Source organism: Salvia splendens, chromosome 13, assembly GCF_004379255.2.
Source record: "Salvia splendens isolate huo1 chromosome 13, SspV2, whole genome shotgun sequence".
Taxonomy (NCBI): Eukaryota; Viridiplantae; Streptophyta; class Magnoliopsida; order Lamiales; family Lamiaceae; genus Salvia; species Salvia splendens.
The window spans coordinates 33,002,040-33,021,342 of NC_056044.1; the positions used below are offsets into that span (position 1 = coordinate 33,002,040).

The 19,303-nt window shown below is 38.2% G+C and overlaps 2 protein-coding genes across 11 annotated transcripts in view; one reads left to right on the plus strand and one right to left on the minus strand.

Annotated features, from left to right (window-relative positions):
- The window catches only part of LOC121761750 (receptor-like protein 52), a 111,331-nt gene that overhangs the window by 11,437 nt on the left and 80,591 nt on the right, over nucleotides 1-19,303 (minus strand). The window lies entirely within an intron of this gene.
- LOC121761759 (receptor-like protein Cf-9 homolog) lies at nucleotides 5,527-11,049 on the plus strand. 4 transcript variants are annotated; one of them, XM_042157419.1, is made up of 6 exons: nucleotides 5,527-6,213; nucleotides 6,987-7,202; nucleotides 7,783-7,926; nucleotides 8,374-8,520; nucleotides 9,489-9,560; nucleotides 9,633-11,049. In XM_042157419.1, the coding sequence occupies exons 1-6, from the start codon at nucleotides 5,589-5,591 to the stop codon at nucleotides 10,895-10,897; spliced, it is 2,469 nt and encodes an 822-aa protein (XP_042013353.1). In that variant the 5' UTR covers nucleotides 5,527-5,588; the 3' UTR covers nucleotides 10,898-11,049. The 4 variants fall into 4 exon arrangements, with proteins under 4 accessions (XP_042013353.1, XP_042013354.1, XP_042013355.1 ...); XM_042157420.1 differs by lacking the exon at nucleotides 7,783-7,926; XM_042157421.1 differs by lacking the exon at nucleotides 6,987-7,202.

A 19,303-nucleotide genomic window follows, 5' to 3' on the forward strand; every position in this document is an offset into this window, starting at 1 on the left:
GATGATAACAACAACCATGCGGAAAAGAAAGAACACTAGAGTTTTATGTGGTTCGATCGTAAGATCTACGTCCACGGCCAAAGGCAATATGATTCAGTATATTGAGAAATATGCAGAGGTTTACAATTACTCAAGAACTCTCTCCAAGAACTCAACACCTCTAATCTAATTCTAAACCAAGAACTAATCAAGTGATAGTTTGGAGACTCTTTTCTTGAATATCGAAGTAGCTGATTAACTTTTCCAGATGCAGCCTTCGTCTGCTTTATATCAGTCCCTTCATCCTCCAACGGCTCTCTTGAGATGTTAGTTAACAAACCAGTTATAACTGTTCCAACGGCTACTTCCCGTTTCTTGGTTTGCATCAACATGCCGAAGTGCTGCATGATGCCGAGCTCAATAAAATGCCGAGCTCAATAAAATGCCGAGCTCAATAAAATGCCGAGCTCAATAAAATGCCGAGCTCTTGAACGAGCTCAACCTCTAACAAATCTGCAGCTGTTGAGAATGACATTGATTTTAGCTTGCTGCATCCAACGGTGATTGTGAGATTATACTCCAACAAACTCCACCTTAATCTCAGAATCAACAATGAATCATAATCCTCTGACAAAACCTCAAACTCATCACTCCACAAGTCCCACCAGCCCCAAGCAGTATTTAAACTTCATGGCTGGCAACGGCTTTGTCAACATATCAGCCGCATTATGCTCAGTAGATATTTTCACCATCTTGACTTCACCTCTCTGTATTTCATCCCTTATGAAGTGCATCCGCACATCTATGTGCTTACTTCTTTCGTGAAACACTTGGTGTTTGGCAAGGCATAAGGCGCTGCTGCTGTCACAGTTTATCTCCACTGTGTCTTGCTTCTCCCCAAAATCTTCTAGGATTCCCTTCAGCCATATTGCTTCTTTCACAGCCTCTGTCATTGCCATGTACTCAGCTTCCGTAGTAGATAAAGCAACCACATGTTGTAATCCAGATTTCCAGCTTATAGCAGTGCCATTTAGGGTGAACACATATCCAGTTTGAGATCTCCTATTATCTCTATTTGATGCATAATCAGAATCGCAAAACCCCACCAGTGCTCCACCTTGATCCTTACAATCTGCCTTGTACAACAGACCATAATCTGAAGCACCCTTCAAGTATCTGAGCAACCACTTCAATGCTATCCAATGCTCTCTCCCATGGTCTGACATAAATCGGCTAGTAACACTTATAGCCTGAGCCAAATCTGGTCTTGTGCATAGCATTGTGTACATTATGCTTCCTATGATGTTTGCATAAGGTATCTTGCTCAGCTCTTTCCTCTCTGAGTCATTCTTTGGTTTCTGATCCATGCTCAACTTAAAGTGAGCAGCCAATGGTGTAGAGACAGGTTTGAAGTCATCAGTCTGAAATTTCTTCAAAACTCTCTGGATGTAATTCCTCTGCAACAACCTGAGCTCTCTCTTTGGCCTATCCCTCAGTATATCCATGCCAAGGATTCTCCTTGCATTTCCAAGATCCTTCATTTCAAACTTGGATTCCAGTTCAGCCTTGATTCTCTCAATCACTCCCAGATCTGCTCCTGCCACAAGCATATCATCAACATACAAAAGTAGAAAAGCAATTGGTACACCATTCCTTTCTCTGATGTAAACACAGCTATCATACTGCGATTTTCTGAAACCAATACTCATCATATGCTCATCAAACTTGAGATACCACTGCCTACTACTTTGCTTCAATCCATACAAACTTCTCTTGAGCAAACACACTTTGTCTTCATTCCCAGCCTCCATGAACCCCTCGGGTTGATGCATATATATTGTTTCTTCAAGTTCACCATGCAAGAAGGCTGTCTTGACATCGAGTTGGTGTAACTCCCAATCATACTTTGCAACAAGAGCAAGCAATATCCTGATGGAACTGTGTTTTACAACCGGAGAGAACACATCATTATAATCAATCCCCTCTTCTTGAGTGAATCCTCTAGCAACAAGCCGTGCCTTAAATCTGACACTCTCAACTTCACCAACTTCAATCTTCATCTTGAAGATCCATTTGCAGCTAATAAGCTTTTGGGTCCCTGGATTCTTCACCAAAATCCAAGTATGGTTTTTGAGTAGTGACTGGATCTCTTCTCTCATAGCTGCAAGCCATTTCTCCTTTTCCTTACTCGACATAGCTTCAGCATAGGTGGATGGCTCTAAGCACTCCAATACCTCAGCAACACAGAGAGCAAAAAAACTCATCTCATAATCACTAAACCTGGCTGCCTTTCTGATCTCTCTTCTGTTTCTGTCCCTGGCTATAATATGTGATCTCTGATCATCATCAATCTGATCTCGTTGCTGGGGTTGCTGTGGACTTGAAGCTTTATGGGAACTTGAAGCTCCACCTCCATTCTGATCATCTGGATCACTAGGTGGTGGCTGGCCATGCTGAACTTCTTGATCAATAGATACTCTTTCACCCATCTGATCCTCAATCTTCAAGAATGGCATATGATGCTCATGGAAGACCACATCTCGGCTCACAATTATCTTCTTGTTCCCCTCTTCAGTGCACCACAACCTGTACCCTTTTACTCCATGTTGGTACCCAACCATCACACATTTCTGAGCCCTTGCATCAAGCTTTCCCTGCTTGCAGTGGGCATATGCTCTACAACCGAACACCTTGAACTGATTGTACTCTCTATCTCCACCATACCATCTGACATCTGGGATTTCATTTCCTATAGCTGATGATGGAGAACTGTTAATTAGCACCGCAGCAGTACACACTGCCTCCCCCCAGAACATCTTTGGCAAGCCTGATGATAAAAGCATGCATCTGACTCTATCGAGGAGTGTTCGGTTCATTCTTTCAGCAACTCCGTTTTGTTGCGGATTAGCCGGGACTGTCCTATGCCTTTGTATCCCATTTGATTTGCAGAAAGACTCAAAATCTTCAGATAAGAACTCCAGCCCGTTATCAGTCCTCAAGCACTTGAGAGTGGTGGATTTCTTCAGCTTCATCTCTGTGCACCATTCTCTGAATTTTTCAAATGCTTGTGACTTCTGCTTTAGGATGTATATCCAGACTTTTCTGCTATAATCATCTATTATCGACATGAAATACCTGCCTCCTCCCATAGAAGCAGGCTGAGCTGGACCCCATAAATCACAATGCGCATAGTCAAGAGGTAATTTGGAGGTGTGTTTACCAGCCTTGTATGGTAGCTTCTTGCTCTTTCCCAGAGCACAGTGTTCACATTCCTTGAACCTCTGATCACTTCCAGCCGGAATGACCCCTTTCTGGATCAGTTCTCTCATCCCACTTTCTCCAAGATGGCCGAGCCTCTTGTGCCACAGACTCATATCAGAGTCCTCTGCAAGATTCACTGAAGCAACAACAGTTTCTGCTACTAGATAGTATAAACTGTTTCTTCTCTCAGCAATCAGCAAGATTTTTCCATTAAGTGAGACATTCATATAGCCTTTCTCAGAAGAAAACCTGAAACCTCTAGATTCAAGCATGCCAAGTGAAATCAAATTCCTCTTAATCTCAGGAATGTACCTGACTTGAGTAAGCAGTTTTGTTGATCCATCATGAGCTCTCAATCTGATATCTCCAATGCCTTTGATGTAGCACATCTGATCATTCCCCAACATTACTGACCTGGTTGCCTCAGAAAAGTTTTCAAACCAAGCTTTGTTGGAACAAATATGGAAGTTGCACCCGGAGTCCATTATCCAAGAACTCTCTATCCCACCACTCACCACATTCATGATCTGGGGTGGATCTGTGTCTTCTGCAAGATCAGCCTGATTTTGGGTAGCCTTCTCTTCGTTTTGCTTCCTTATCCACGAGTAGCAATCCCTTTTGAGATGCCCAGGTTTCTTGCAGTAATGACAGCTTCGCTTCTCCTCATTTTGCTTCTGATACTTAGGCTTTTGATTCTGATTGAATTTCTTTTTCTTGCCTTTGAAAGCCTTTACATTCAAGGCTTGACTGCCACTTCCTTCATTTGTCGTCGAAGAGTTCTTTTCCAGCTCCTTTGATCGAAGAGCACATTGAACTTCTTCATATGTGATGCCAGATTCTGCATTCCGGCCAAACAGCATTGCATCTTTAAGATGCTGGAATGTTTTGGGAAGAGCATTCAAGAGCAAGATGGCCTTGTCTTCATTCTTCATGGGGCCATCTACATTCTCCAAATCATCCAGATTCTTGCTGAAATCATCAATCTGCTCTGCGAAGGGTCGGTCTTCAAGAATCTTGTATGAAAAGAGGCGCTGCTTCATGTATAGGCGATTAGCAAGCGACTTGGTCATGTACAGCGCTTCGAGCTTCGTCCATACCCCATGCGCCGTGGTTTCCTTCGCAACCTCGCGCAACACCTTGTCCGTGAGATTGAGAATAATGGCGCTATGGGCTTTCTTGGCAATCTCAGCCTTCTTCCTCACGCTCTTCTCATCGAGATCTTCTTTTTCTTTCCCCTTCGGATCAATTGGCTCGATTGCTTCATCGAGCCCTTGCTGGATCAACAGAGCCTTCATCTTGATCTGCCACAGACCAAAGTCATTCTTCCCCGAGAATTTCTCCGCTTCGAACCTCGTCGTCGCCATCGATATCAACTCCGATTGCGTTTCCCACAGACGGCGCCACTTGTTATGAAAGTATGCAAAAGATCGATGATAACAACAACCATGCGGAAAAGAAAGAACACTAGAGTTTTATGTGGTTCGATCGTAAGATCTACGTCCACGGCCAAAGGCAATATGATTCAGTATATTGAGAAATATGCAGAGGTTTACAATTACTCAAGAACTCTCTCCAAGAACTCAACACCTCTAATCTAATTCTAAACCAAGAACTAATCAAGTGATAGTTTGGAGACTCTTTTCTTGAATATCGAAGTAGCTGATTAACTTTCCAGATGCAGCCTTCGTCTGCTTTATATCAGTCCCTTCATCCTCCAACGGCTCTCTTGAGATGTTAGTTAACAAACCAGTTATAACTGTTCCAACGGCTACTTCCCGTTTCTTGGTTTGCATCAACATGCCGAAGTGCTGCATGATGCCGAGCTCAATAAAATGCCGAGCTCAATAAAATGCCGAGCTCTTGAACGAGCTCAACCTCTAACAAATCTGCAGCTGTTGAGAATGACATTGATTTAGCTTGCTGCATCCAACGGTGATTGTGAGATTATACTCCAACAATATTGTTTGCCTTAAATACTAGGAATCGTCATATTTTAGAGAAGGTGATAACCAAGACTAGTGGTATCTATTTAATTCGATCTCTTACAATTCAATCTTTGACAAAATCTGATGAGATCGTTCATGAAAAAGTCAAAAACATAATAATTGGTGGATAAATACTTTAAAAATAGAGATCACTTTCATTGACTTAATAAATAATTATAAATCAATTATGAAGCCGCCGCGGCATCATCAATAAACAGATACATACAACGTTATATCATGGCTTTGACTTTACCTAATGCTTTCATATTTGTTACAATCTCCTTATAATAAATATCCTACACACATACATGTATATACATCGTAACTCGATCACAAAATACTACAGTCGAAATCAAGTCGAAAATGGTAAAATCTTCTCATTTTCTCCTCCTTACTCTACTCTTATCAATTCACTGTTTGATGAATTATTGCTCATCCGCCGATATCAACACCGATCGTTCTTCACTTCTTGCCTTCAAATCTCAAATCACTTCCGATCCACAAACTATATTGACCAAAAATTGGAGCACTGAAGCCGGTGCCTGCAGTTGGATCGGAGTTACTTGTGATTTTCTCCTTAATAGGGTGACTCAGTTGAACATATCGAACATGGGACTTGTCGGAACTATCCCACCAGAAATCGGAAATCTTTCTTCTCTCGTTTCATTAGACATGAACGACAACTCTTTTCATGGCCATCTTCCCATCTCTATCTTCAACATGTCAAATTTAGAAGTCTTGAGTTTGAGGAATAATAGTTTGTCTAGTAGTCTACCTCTTGATATGTGCATACACAATCTTGATAAACTCAAGATTCTTCGTATTTCTTACAACGAGATGTACGGGAATATTCCATCGAGTTTGGAGCAGTGTTCGCAGCTCGAGTATCTTTCTTTGTACAACAACAAATTTGATGGAATAGTGCCGAGGGAACTTGGCAACTTGACCAAGCTTCAAACGTTGAACATTGGTGCAAATAAGTTGACAGGTAATTTGATCTAATCTCCATGGACTATAGTCAAATAATTCTTTTTAATGTCATTTTCTATTTATTTTCAATTTCTATTATTTTTTTACAGTCATATACGTAGAGGGTCAAATTAATATTAACAATATTATTATTATTATGGTTATTTATTATCATAGTTATCATTATTATAATTAGGTATTGTCAACTTATATTAAAATTTATTGAAGTTATTATTTAATAATAATAATAACAATAACAAAGATTAAATATAAGTTAAGGAATAAGAATTCTTGAAAGTTGCACCATTTTGAATTTTAATTACTTATCTTGTAATATAAAAAATCCAACAAATACGAATAAAAATTTCAAGGTCAAGAGTCATAGTATTATTATTTTAGGTCATAATCTTACTAAACAAATAGGCCAAGGAGATAAGTCTAATTGTATTCTTTATTTCTCTATAGACATAACTTTATACCCATTTGTCTGCAAATAGGAGTCTCATTTTTCCATTTTGGTCCATCCGCAAATAGGAGTCCTGGTTTATAATTACCATAAACGGTAAAAGGGCCCACATTCTACTCACATGTCATTTAAAACTAATATATACACATGGGACTCATATTTCACTAACTTTATTCTACCCACTTTTCTTAACATTTTTTAAAACCCGTGCCCGAAAAAAATGGGACTCCTATTCGAGGACGGAGGGAGTATAATTTAAAATATTATAATGATATATGAACATGTACTAAATAATATTCAAATGCAACTGGATTTGATTCATACAGGTGATATTCCAGAAGAGATTGGTCATCTAACAAATTTAAAAAGTTTGAGCATGAGTTCCAACAAGTTAAAAGGCTCATTGCCTGCAACTCTTTTTGGCATGCCATCCTTGCAATATGCTGACTTTGCCTCCAATGAACTAAGTGGATCATTATCACCACAAATTGGAAACATGACATCCCTTCTCAAAATAGGCCTTGAATTCAACCATTTCAGTGGTATATCTCATTCTTCATGCCTCTTTAGAATTTATTAAAGTTATTATTTTAATAATAATAATAATAATAGATTAAATATAAGTTAATTAGGGAATAAGAATTCTTGAAAGTTGCACTACTTTGAATTTGAATTACGTTAATTACGTTAAATTTTAATTAGGGAATAATAATAATAATAATAATAATAATAATAATAATAATAATAATAATAATAATAATAATAATAATAATAATAATAATAATAATAATAATAATAATAATAATAATAATAATAATAATAATAATAATAATAATAATAATAATAATAATAATAATAATAATAATAATAATAATAATAATAATAATAATAATAATAATAATAATAATAATAATAATAATAATAATAATAATAATAATAATAATAATAATAATAATAATAATAATAATAATAATAATAATAATAATAATAATAATAATAATAATAATAATAATAATAATAATAATAATAATGATTCTACTTGTAGTGGTGTAGATAATAAATCTCCTTGTTGATGATTAAACTTAGTTAATTAAGTTTATGATTTCTATCATAACCCTATAGGTGAAATTCCAAAAGAGATCGGTTATCTTATTAATTTCGAACGATTGAGCATGTGTTGCAACAATATTAGTGGTTCAGTGCCAAGAGAACTTGGGAACTTGACAGCCATGGTTGGTATATACCTTGCCTATAATGCTTTAAGTGGTACGACCCCAACCCTTCATAACTTACTTTATTGTAACGTTTTATTGCATTTATTGCTACTAAAATTAGATTAATTCGTTCAATTTTGTGTCCACATGAATGCGTCACATTTTCCCATAATATGATACTCCCTCCATTTCCTTATTAACAGAGACACTTTTTCAGTGCGGAGTTTAAGAATAATGTCTTAAATGGATGGTGAATAAAGTAAGACATAAAAAAGTTAAAGAGAATGTTACTTTTTTCCAAAAACAGAAACTCAATTATCTTGGAACTTCTCAAGATAGAAAAATGACTCAATTAATTTGGAACGAAGGGAGTAACTACTACCATATGTCATCCATCGGATCAATCGGGTATATTGATGTTAACTCAGTATTAATGAAAATTAAAATTTATTAGTTATAAAATTTAAGCTTGCACAATGTTTCTTATATATCCTCGCAGGTCCTGTACCAAAAGAGCTAGGTCGCCTTGTTAATTTATGGGAGCTGCAGTTGAAAGACAATATTCTAATAAATGGATCTATACCGAAGGAAATTGGGAACATGACATCTCTTTCCTACTTACGGCTTTCCAATAATACATTAAGCGGTATGATATTTTCTCTTTCATTGTTATATGCTCCAAAGAGTTATAAAGTACTCCCTCCGTCCCGCAATAGTAGTCTTATTTAGTTATGACACGAGTTTTAAGAAATGTAGAGAGAAGTAGGTTGATTAAGTTAGTAGGATATGAGTCCCACTTATATATATTAGTTTTATAATAAAATTTGAGTGGGATAAGTTGATCGAATGCCGGGCCTACTTACCATTTATGGTAAAAGTGTGTTGGCAATTGAAACTAAAAAATAACATATAACTATCCCACGTCGGTGTCAAGATAAAACTAAAAACTAGTATATAAATCCCATGGGTCAGTCCTCCTATCACCAATTGGTTTTAGGATGGTACCCATGAATTTCTATCATGGTATTAGAGCGGTTGACCCAACAGTATTTCTGGGCTAAAACTGAAAAAAATGACTGACCCAACAGTATATCTGGGCTTAAAATTTTGGCCAATGGTCCAAACAATCGAGAAAAAATTGGGCCAATCGTCCAACGATTAGAAAAAGTCCATCCCCTCCAAGGTTCACCAAGTCCATCCCCTCCAAGGTTCACCTCGAAGGGTTTAAGGAAGGGTGTTGAAAATTAAAACTAAAAAATAACATATAACTATCCAACATCAGTGTCAAGATAAAACTGAAACTAGTATATAAATCTCATGGGTCACTCTTCCTATCACCAATTAGTTTTAGGATGGAACCCATAGATTTCTATCAAAGTTAAATAAGACTCTTATTGTGGGACGAACCGAAATGATAAAATAGGACTCTTACTGTGGGAGGAAGTAATACATCGTGTACATGTTTTACATAAACATACATATGTTAGTGTCATAACTTCATATTTTAAGTAGCACGATTTCATGTCTCTTTATATATTATTGGATGCAAAGTCGTATTGTATTTATTAACTCATTCGATGTTATGATTGTCCTTTTCAAAATTTGTACGAGTAGGTACTATTCCAAAAGAAATTGGAAACCTGAAACACCTCAGGGAGTTATGGCTTCACGACAACAATTTAAATGGTATCATACTCTCTCTCTCTCTCTCATATGTCAATATGTCATACTTGATCTCTGTTCAAAATCAATTTTCAGGTCCAATACCTTCCGCCATTGGGAATATGTCAGAGCTGGATTATTTAGTACTCCCTCATAACAAACTAATTGGAGAGATTCCATCATCCATTTGTGACTTGAGATTACTAACACTCCTCCATTTAGCAGACAATCATTTGGAAGGACAGATTCCAAAGTGCTTGGGAAACTTCAATAGTTCATTGTTGGCTCTTAATTTGGGTGGAAACCAAATCACAGCCCTTCAATCAGCATTTGCAAAAGGTTGCAGTCTTCAAGCCCTTATTCTGTATGGCAATAAGTTGGAAGGAATAACACATTCCCTAATCAACTGCCAACGCCTGGAAAGCATTGATTTTGGTGATAATGAAATACGAGGTGCATTTCCCTTCTGGATGGAAACATTCCCTCAACTTCGCGTCCTCATCTTGAAGTCTAACAAGTTGAATGGTACTATGTTGGAGGCTTCAAAGACCGATCATCCGTTTCCAAAGTTGCAAGTCTTGGATATATCAAGAAATGCATTTGTTGGCTCTTTACCTGATAGATATTTCAAGAATTTTGAAGGTATGATAGATGCCAAGGATAATCTGACACGCGTTGAGAAGGATAGGCTCCAAACATATTTAGACTTAGATGTCATTTTAAAAGGTTTGGATCTGGAACTGAAAAGATTATTGGATACGTTTACAATGATTGACTTATCTTCCAATAGATTTTCCGGGAATATTCCAGTTTCCATCGGCAATCTTAATTCTCTTAGATACTTGAATTTGTCCAGTAATACTCTCACGGGAGAGATTCCTGCATCTCTTGGGAATATAAGTATTATTGAGTCATTGGATTTGTCATGGAACAGATTGAGTGGAAAAATTCCAAGTGATCTGACAGGGTTGACGTTTCTTTCGAAATTAAACCTATCAATGAATAATCTTGTGGGGCCAATACCACAATCTAAGCAGTTTTCTACGTTTCAGAATGATTCATACATAGGAAACTCGGGATTGTGTGGAGTTCCGTTGGCAAAGCAGTGTGAAACAACTGATGGAAAACCAGTATTTCCTCTAGAAGATGATGATGATGAGTCAGGATTTATAGATGGATTTGGTTGGCGAAGTGTGGTGTTAGGGTATGGATGTGGATTTGTGGTTGGAATTGGAGTTGGTTACATGATTATACGAAGCGCAAGGCCAAAATGGTTAGTGGAATTCTTTTTTGGCGTTGGATATAGTAATAGTAAGATGAAGAGAAGAAATAGAGCAAAAGCAACAAGAAGAAAAAGGTGATTCAAGACAAACATTGGGCTTTACATGTGTTTCATTTAGAACACTAGCATGTTGTGTGTATGATGCTTTGCAATAATGCATCTTAAACTATGCAATGTTGTATTTCTAAGTTAGGCTACTTTTGTTTATAAAATTGTACATATTGTCTCTAATGTGTGATTAAGCAACCCTTGCTTGCAATCTGCACAGATGCTAAAAAAAATCAAATATTTCAATGTTCAAAATTGTTAGATTCTAATCTTATGTCTACGACTTGGGACAAAAATTTAACTCTGATATTTGTTTTTCTCTTAAACAGAAGTATTTGTTCAGAACTTGATGATGGTTTAAATGTGTGGTGTGTTTCTAACAATACTAGCAACTTCTGTTAAACTTTAATGTGGACTAATATGACTGTAAGTTAGTACTCCCTCCGTCCCAAAGCGAAACACTTCTTTTGAGCACAGGATTTAAGGAATTGATATTTAAAGAGAGTAGAGAGAGTAAAGTACGAGAGAGAGAAAAGAAGGTAGAGAATAAAGTGAGAGAGATGATTTTTTGCTAAAAAGAGAAATGACTCACTTATAGTGGGATATCTCAAAAAGGAACGTGACTCGTTTATGGAAGGAGTATTTAATTAAAATATGACAAATGCTATTATTGCATCACAAACTGGTAATGTTAGACCACGCTCACTCGGTTCGAATAAGATTCCCTGGATCTCATTCAATGCCCGTTTTCTTGCCCATTTCACTTATATTCTTAGAGCATTCTAAACAAACTCATTAAACTCCCAAAAATCATATAATTGGTCAAAAACTACAGATTTAAATGTGTAAACTCCACATGATCAATTGAACCTATCAAAACATGAGTTTATCAGGAAACATTTGCAAAGAAATTCAATCCCCATAAAATTCAACTCAAAACAAAATAACTAAAACAAAACCTAAAACTATAAAACAACCAAAACACACCTCTCTTACTTGAAGCCTTCATCGTACATCTTCTCGAATTCGCGAGCAAGTACAAACATATCTCACAAGGGTGATGGCCTTCGCAAGTGAACTTCCCACCGAATAGGATCTTTCAAGCCCGATTCACATATGGAGACGAGGTGATTCTCCGATAGCGATGGACCCTTAATCTTGACCAAAAGCCTCTCGAATTCGTTCTGATATTCCATCACCGTGTTGCGTTGTTGCAGCTTACAGAGTTTCCCAAAATGATTGTCATGATATGTTGGATCAAACCTCTCTTTCACGAAATCAGGCCATGATTTCAGCAAATTGTGTTTTTTTCGGTAAATGAACCAACCCAGCGCCGGCTGCTCGAAGAGTAGTCCGACGAAGTGTAGACGATGCTCTTCCGACATCCGGTAATTGTCGAAATACGTGTCAACCTTGAAAGTCCATCCCCATGGGTCGTCTCCGTCGAATTTCGGGGGATCGATCCGAAGATAGGGTCGCTGCTCCGGATGATTGGACTTTGAATTATCAACATGAGCCATGGCTGAATTTTACAGAGCTGGAAGAAGATGAAATCACAATTTTGATGGTTCGATTCTTCCTTTCTGCTACACCATTTTGTTGAGGCGAGTAGGGCGCTGTTAGATATCTTTTTATTCCTTGTTCTTCACAGAATTTGGTGAAGGCGGTTGATATGTATTCACCACCTCTATCTGACCGCAACGCCTTAATATTGTAGCCTGTTCTCTTTTCAACCATCATCTTGTACTTCTTGAAAGATTCGAGTGCTTCGGATTTCTCTTTAAGAAAGTACACCCACGTCTTCCTTGTGCAGTCGTCGATAAAAGTGATGAAATACCTCTTTCCTCCAAATGACTCGGGTGTGATTGGTCCACATATGTCTGTATGTATCATCTCCAGAATATTCTTCGCATGATATTCCGCCTTCTTAGGAAACGAGCTTCTTGCTTGTTTTCCGAGTACACATCCTTCACAGAATGATCTCGAGTAATTTATATCAGGTAGCCCATGGACCATACCATTTTTTGCAAGTTTTCTGATGCCGTCTTGGTTCAAGTGCCCGAGCCGTAAGTGCCATAGTGAGGCTTGGTTTGTCATGTCTATTTTCAAACATTTTTCTTGAACATTTCCCAAATTGAGTTTGTACATTCAATTCTTGGCCATTTCAACACGTGCAATTAAGTAGCCTCTTTTATCCTTCAATTGCATCACTTGATCTTTCATGAATACTGAGTAGCCCTTCTCCATTAATTGTCCCATGCTCAGAATATTGCTTTCATATTCGGCACATAATACACATTTTCAATAGTACTTTCTTCACCATTATGCAAGAAATTGATTTTACCTCGGCCTTTTACTTCGATCTTTGAGGCATCACCAAATGATACATGCCCATCTTTAATTTCTTCCATCTCCGTGAACAGATATTTGAGCCCACACATGTGATTGCTGGCACCGGTGTCAAGATACCACACCGTGTCTGCATCAATATCAGGAACGGTGTCATCATATGCCATCATAAGGACGCCATCTTCTTTTTCCTCCTCTTCAGCCACGAGATTCATGTTCTCTTCTTCTTGTCTCGGAGATCTACAATCTCTTGCATAGTGTCCATGTTTGCCGCAAATATAACAATCAACGTTGGGACGGTATGAACGGCCGCCTCTTCCACGACCTCGGTCACCTCTTCCACCACGACCTCTTCCTCCACCATGCCAATTTTGAGCTTGATTTGGTTGCCGTCTTTCATCGTGGTTGTTCTCTTTCTCATAGCCTCTTCCATAACCAACATCGCGACCTCCAAAGTTTCCTCTTACTTGGTGATCGTGTTGCACATACATGGCTTCTTCATTGATTGTCGCCTTGGCTTGCAAGGCCTCATTGAGTGATTCTTGTTTCTTCTTTTTCTTTCTTTGTTCATGTGCCTCCAGGGATCCAGCTAAATCATCAACGGTCATCTCCTCTAGATTTTTTTATTCTTCAATTGCACACACCACGTTCTCAAAATCCTCGGTTAATGATCATAGAATCTTTTCTACGACCTGACATCGGTTAGATTTTCACCATTGCGTTTGAGTTGATTTACCACCGTTTGGACACGAGTGATATAATCACAAACTCCTTCTGTCTCTTTCATCTTCATGGCCTCCAATTCACCTCGCAAGGTTTGGAGTCGTACTTGTTTGACTCGGTCAGCGCCTTTGAAAACTTTATGCAATGTCTCTCATGCCTCTTTGGATGTCGTGGCACCAGCAATTTTTTCAAAATCGGACTCATCCAGCGCCTTCCAGTTTTGTGTTCTTTGTAATAGCAAGGGTTGCCCATGTAAAGGCTGCAATATTTCCAACAATCGCAAGACGAAATATTGTACTCTTGTTGAAATCATGTCGACCGAAGCTGGAGGAAACATGAAATTCAAAGCTGGAATAAAGCAACGAACGGTCGCAATGTCAATTCGCCATGGAGTTGTTAATTCCTTCAGATCTATTCTCTTGAGAATGATGTTTATCGTTTGTCATTTGACAAGCAAGACCAATTTAGACTTGGTAGTAGTAATTGGGATGCATGGGCTGTTGAATATACCAATGCACATATGGTTTAATATAATTGTGTACTTATTGATGGAGACAATATTGTGCAAATTATTTGAACGTGTTGTTATAAACAACAAAGATCACGAGGTAATCGCAATGGTCTCTGACGTGGACCATGGTAATAGTCCAAATGAATGGTTTGTTGATACGGGTGCCACATGTCATGTATGCTCCGAGAGAAGCGTTTTTTCTACCTACAAATCTATTGGAGGTAGAAAAGTACGTATGGGAAACCAAGCCTCTTCTAAGGTGATTGGTGTGGGTAATGTGTTCCTAAAATTAGGATCTGGAGAAAGTTCTTACCCTTAAGGATATGCTGCATGTCCCAGACATCCGAAATAATTTGGTGTCAGGCTCACTTCTAGTAAATCATGGATTTTCACTAGAATTTGAGTGTGAAAAGGTTATATTGACCAAGTATGAAAAGTTCATAGGTGAAGGTCACCTAGTGAATGGGCTTTTTGAGCTGGATGTTACGGTCATTCACCGTGGAAAAGGAATAAGCAATAAAGAAGATGACACATCCTCTTATTTGCTTGAGAGCTCTGGTTTATGGCATAATAGATTGGGACATGTAAATCTAAATGCAATAAAAAGATTAGTAAATCTTAATTTACTAAAAGTAGATAAGTTTAATTCACAAGAAAGATGTGAAGTGTGTGTTCAACCCAAAATGACTAAACTGTCGTTCCATTCGGTAGAGCGAAGCACAAAACCTCTTGAATTGATCCATACAGACATATGTGATTTGAAATTTGTGCAAACAAGAGGTGGTAAAAAGTACTTCATCACATTTATAGATGATTATTAAAAAGTAAAGATGAGGCAATTGAAGCATTTAAAGACTTCAAAAATGAAGCCGAAAATCAACTTAATTGTCAAATTAAGTGTGTTCGAAGTGATAGAGGTGGTGAGTATGTAGCCCTGTTTGTAGAATTATGTCATGCAAGTGGTATAATTCACCAAACAACGGCTCCATATTCTCCCCAGTCAAATGGAGTTGCTGAACGAAAAAATCGAACACTTAAAGAGATGATGAATGCTCTGTTGATTAATTCTGGTTTGTCCCAGAACATGTGGGGGGAGGCTGTGTTAACAGCGAATCATATCCTGAACAAAAGTCCACTAAAAATAGCGATGTGACTCCTTATGAGTTGTGGAAAGGCAAGAAACCTTCGTATTCATACCTCAAAGTGTGGGGGTGCTTAGCGAAGGTAGAAGTGCCTCCTCCGAAACAAGTTGCAATAGGCCTTAAAACAGTCGATTGCATCTTTATTGGCCATGCACTTAATAGTAGTGCATATCGTTTCCTAGTCCATAGGTCAGCTGTGCCTGGTGTGGCTGAAGGAACAACAATTGAGTCAAGAAATGCTATATTCTTTGATAATGTGTATCCTTGCAAGAAGCAAGAGGATCGTTCTAGTGAAAGAATGATGGATGAATCCACTAGTTCTAATCCTCCAAAAAGGACGAGGTCAAGTCCTGAGGATATAGAACCAAGACGTGGTAAAAGGGTTAAAGTTGCTAAGACATTTGGTCCTGACTTCATAACTTTTATGTTGGATGACGAACCAAAGTCAGTGGCGGAAGCTTTGTCTGCCCAGATGCAGCGTGGTGGCAAGAAGCTATCAACAGTGAAATTGAATCCATCATGAGAAATAACACTTGGGTGTTAGTAGACTTGTCTGAAGGCTGTAAGGCTTTAAGGTCCAAGTGGATTCTGAAAATGAAATATAAGCCCGATGGTACTATAGAAAAGTACAAAGCTCGCCTAGTTGTCCAAGGCTTTAAGCAGAAAGAAGGGTATGACTTTTTTTATACCTATTCACTTGTTACGAGAATCACTTCCATTCGGGTGTTTCTTGCGATTGCTGCTTTGCACAATCTAGAGATTCACCAAATGGATGTGAAAACTGCGTTTCTGAATGGTGATCTGGAAGAAGAAATATATATGGAACAACCCGAAGGGTTTGTTGTGCCTGGGCAAGAGCGTAAAGTATGCAAACTGGTAAAGTCATTATATGGGTTGAAGCAAGCACCATTACAATGGCATTTGAAATTTGACAATGTGATGTTGACAAATGGATTCACTATCAATGAGTGTGATAAGTGTGTTTACATTAAGAACACAGATAACGGGTTTGTTATTGTGTGTCTGTATGTTGATAATATGTTGATAATATGTTGATAATGGGCAGCAATAGTGTCATTATTAACGAGGCAAAAAACATGTTGAAAAGAAATTTCGATATGAAATATATGGGTCTAGCTGATGTGATTCTCGGAATCAAAATATTGAGGACTAATGAGAGAATTGCCTTAACGCAATCTCATTATGTTGAGAAAATGCTTAAGAAATTCAACTCGTTTGGTTGTAAGCCAGGAAAGACTCATTTGGAGCTCAATGTCTATCTGAGCACAAATATGAGTGATTCTGTTGCTCAAGAAGAGTATGCAAAGGTCATAGGAAGTTTGATGTTTATCACAAACTGAACTCGACCTGATCTTGCTTGTCCTGTAAACAAGTTGAGCCGATTTACAAGCAAGGAACATTGGAAAGCTCTATGTAGAGTTTTGAGATACTTGAAGTATACCATTAACTTTGGGTTGCATTACACAAGATATCCCAAAGTACTTGAAGGGTACTGTGATGCAAATTGGATCTCTGATTCAAAAGACTCATTTTCGACAAGTGGGTATGTGTTCACTGTAGGGGGTGGTGCTGTCTCGTGGAAATCAACGAAACAGACGTGTATTGCTCGTTCCACCATGGAATCTGAGTTTATCGCATTGGATAAAGCAGGAGAAGAAGCCGAGTGGCTCAGAAATTTCCTAGAATGTATTCCATGTTGGAAGAAGCCAGTGCCCGCAGTATTGATACACTGTGATAGCAAAGCAGCTATATGTAGAGCACAAAGTGGCTTTTATAATGGTAAGTCTCGACATATTCGTCGGCGACATAATACCGTAAGGCAGTTGATCACAAGTGTCATTATCTCAGTTGACTATGTAAAGTCAGTGGATAACTTAGCGGATCCGTTAACAAAAGGTTTAAACCGTGATCAAATGCATAAATTGCTAAAAGGAATGAGACTGAAAACCACATCTTAAAAGATGAGTATAGTGGTAACCCAACCATACGATTGGAGATCCCATGGGATTGGTTCAATGGGAAAACAAAGCTATACAAATCTAGCTGTAACACTCAGAAGATTTTAATCTTCGCCCATTCTTTAGAAAGCATTGAGTGTTGTAACCTGCACGTGGTAAGAGGTTAAGTCTTTTGACTTTTAATGATTTTTGAAATCTTAAGGAGATGCAGTATGGCAGGATACTCATGAAAGAATCACCTATATAAGTGAGAAGTGAGGTCGCTTCGTGTGTGTGAGTCACTTATGAATTCCAAAGAGGTGTTCCACAGCCGAAACGGACACAAACGTGAGAACTGATGGAGTTGAGACAATATTGTGTTGATGCTATTGACTAGGCATACACCAAGGAGGAATAGTTCAAGGCATCACGTCCACTAGTCCGCCTGTATGTCCGATAGTGTTGACTATGGAAGGTTCAAAACCACAAGTTACCTCTTCAAATACAGTATCGTTTCCTGAGAACTGAGCAAAAGAGTCTGCATACATGCATACATGTCTGGTGTTGGTTTGAGCTTGCAGCGCTCTAACCAATGTGGGGGATTGTAGGAAATGTGAGAAATGTGGGGGAAAAGAGAGAGGCTTTTGGCCTTTCATGTGGCCAAGTCCTTTGGCTTTTCAACCCCAATTTCTTTATGTAGTGTCTTGATGTCATGATCTTTCATGTCTCCATCTCTAGCCTATATAAGGCATGGATTTGTAGATGGAAAATACAACCAACAATCATTCTCTCTTCTCTCTAGCTCAAGCATTCTAGTTCGCATCTTAGGAGCTTCGCATTGCTCGGTTCTCGCCTCCAATTCAAGTTCGCCGGAGCCTACGAGTTTGAGGTGCTTCAACTCGATAGGAGGAAAGTCGTTTCATCTTTGGGGACATTACGCCAATCCGTGAGCACTAGCCGGGGCGTATTTCGTCTTGCGGAGAGAGGGTCACCTCGACTCGACTTGAAGAAGAATATAGTTTGCATCTTGTTCCTTTTATTGTATTTACTTTGTTTTATTTACCTTCCAGTTTTGTGTTCTTTGTAATAGCAAGGGTTGCCCGTGTAAAGGCTGCAATATTTCCAACAAAATAAGGACTCCAGGTATGAAAGATTTCCGAGCAAAAACTGTGATAAAAAAAACTATCTAAGTTGGGCTCTTGACACGAGCAAAAACTGTCATAAAGAATTGAAGAGCTCCTTGATAATAGCCTACACTTTCAATGAAGAAAAATGAAGCAGCTCCTCAAACTTGAAAATTAAAAATCGTGCAAGTTAAGTATCGAAAGGTTCGATACTCAACTTGAGGTGAGGGGGGCCGTTAGAAGAGAGATATAGGGACTCCATATTTGATAGATTTCCAATGGTGGATGGTATTGGACATTCAAATAATTTATTGAAAAGATTAAATAAAAATATAAATCATATTTCTTTGTTTCTAAAAAATGCACATGCATAGCATATGACCATCACATATTGTCAAGTTGCAAATTAATATATTGCATGAGAAATTAAGCTCACCATTTAATTTGTTAGAATTGAGCCATAGGGATCGCAGATTTGATAGATTTCTATGAAATTGTTCAGAAAGATATTGATGCACATAATTAATTATACAGAATCAATGATTGTGTCAATTTCTTACTGCATGAGGCTTGACATCTGAGGTTCCAAGTATTGAGGGTAAAATGGGGATTTGGTGTTATATCCCTCCG

Excerpts from the sequence above, each read along its gene's own strand:
- LOC121761759 (XM_042157419.1), top strand. The coding sequence starts at position 5,589 with ATGGTAAAATCTTCTCATTTTCTCCTCCTTACTCTACTCTTATCAATT. Across the intron at positions 6,214-6,986 it reads TGGTGCAAATAAGTTGACAG|GTGATATTCCAGAAGAGATT; the intron begins GTAATTTGATCT and ends TGATTCATACAG. Across the intron at positions 9,561-9,632 it reads TCACGACAACAATTTAAATG|GTCCAATACCTTCCGCCATT; the intron begins GTATCATACTCT and ends ATCAATTTTCAG.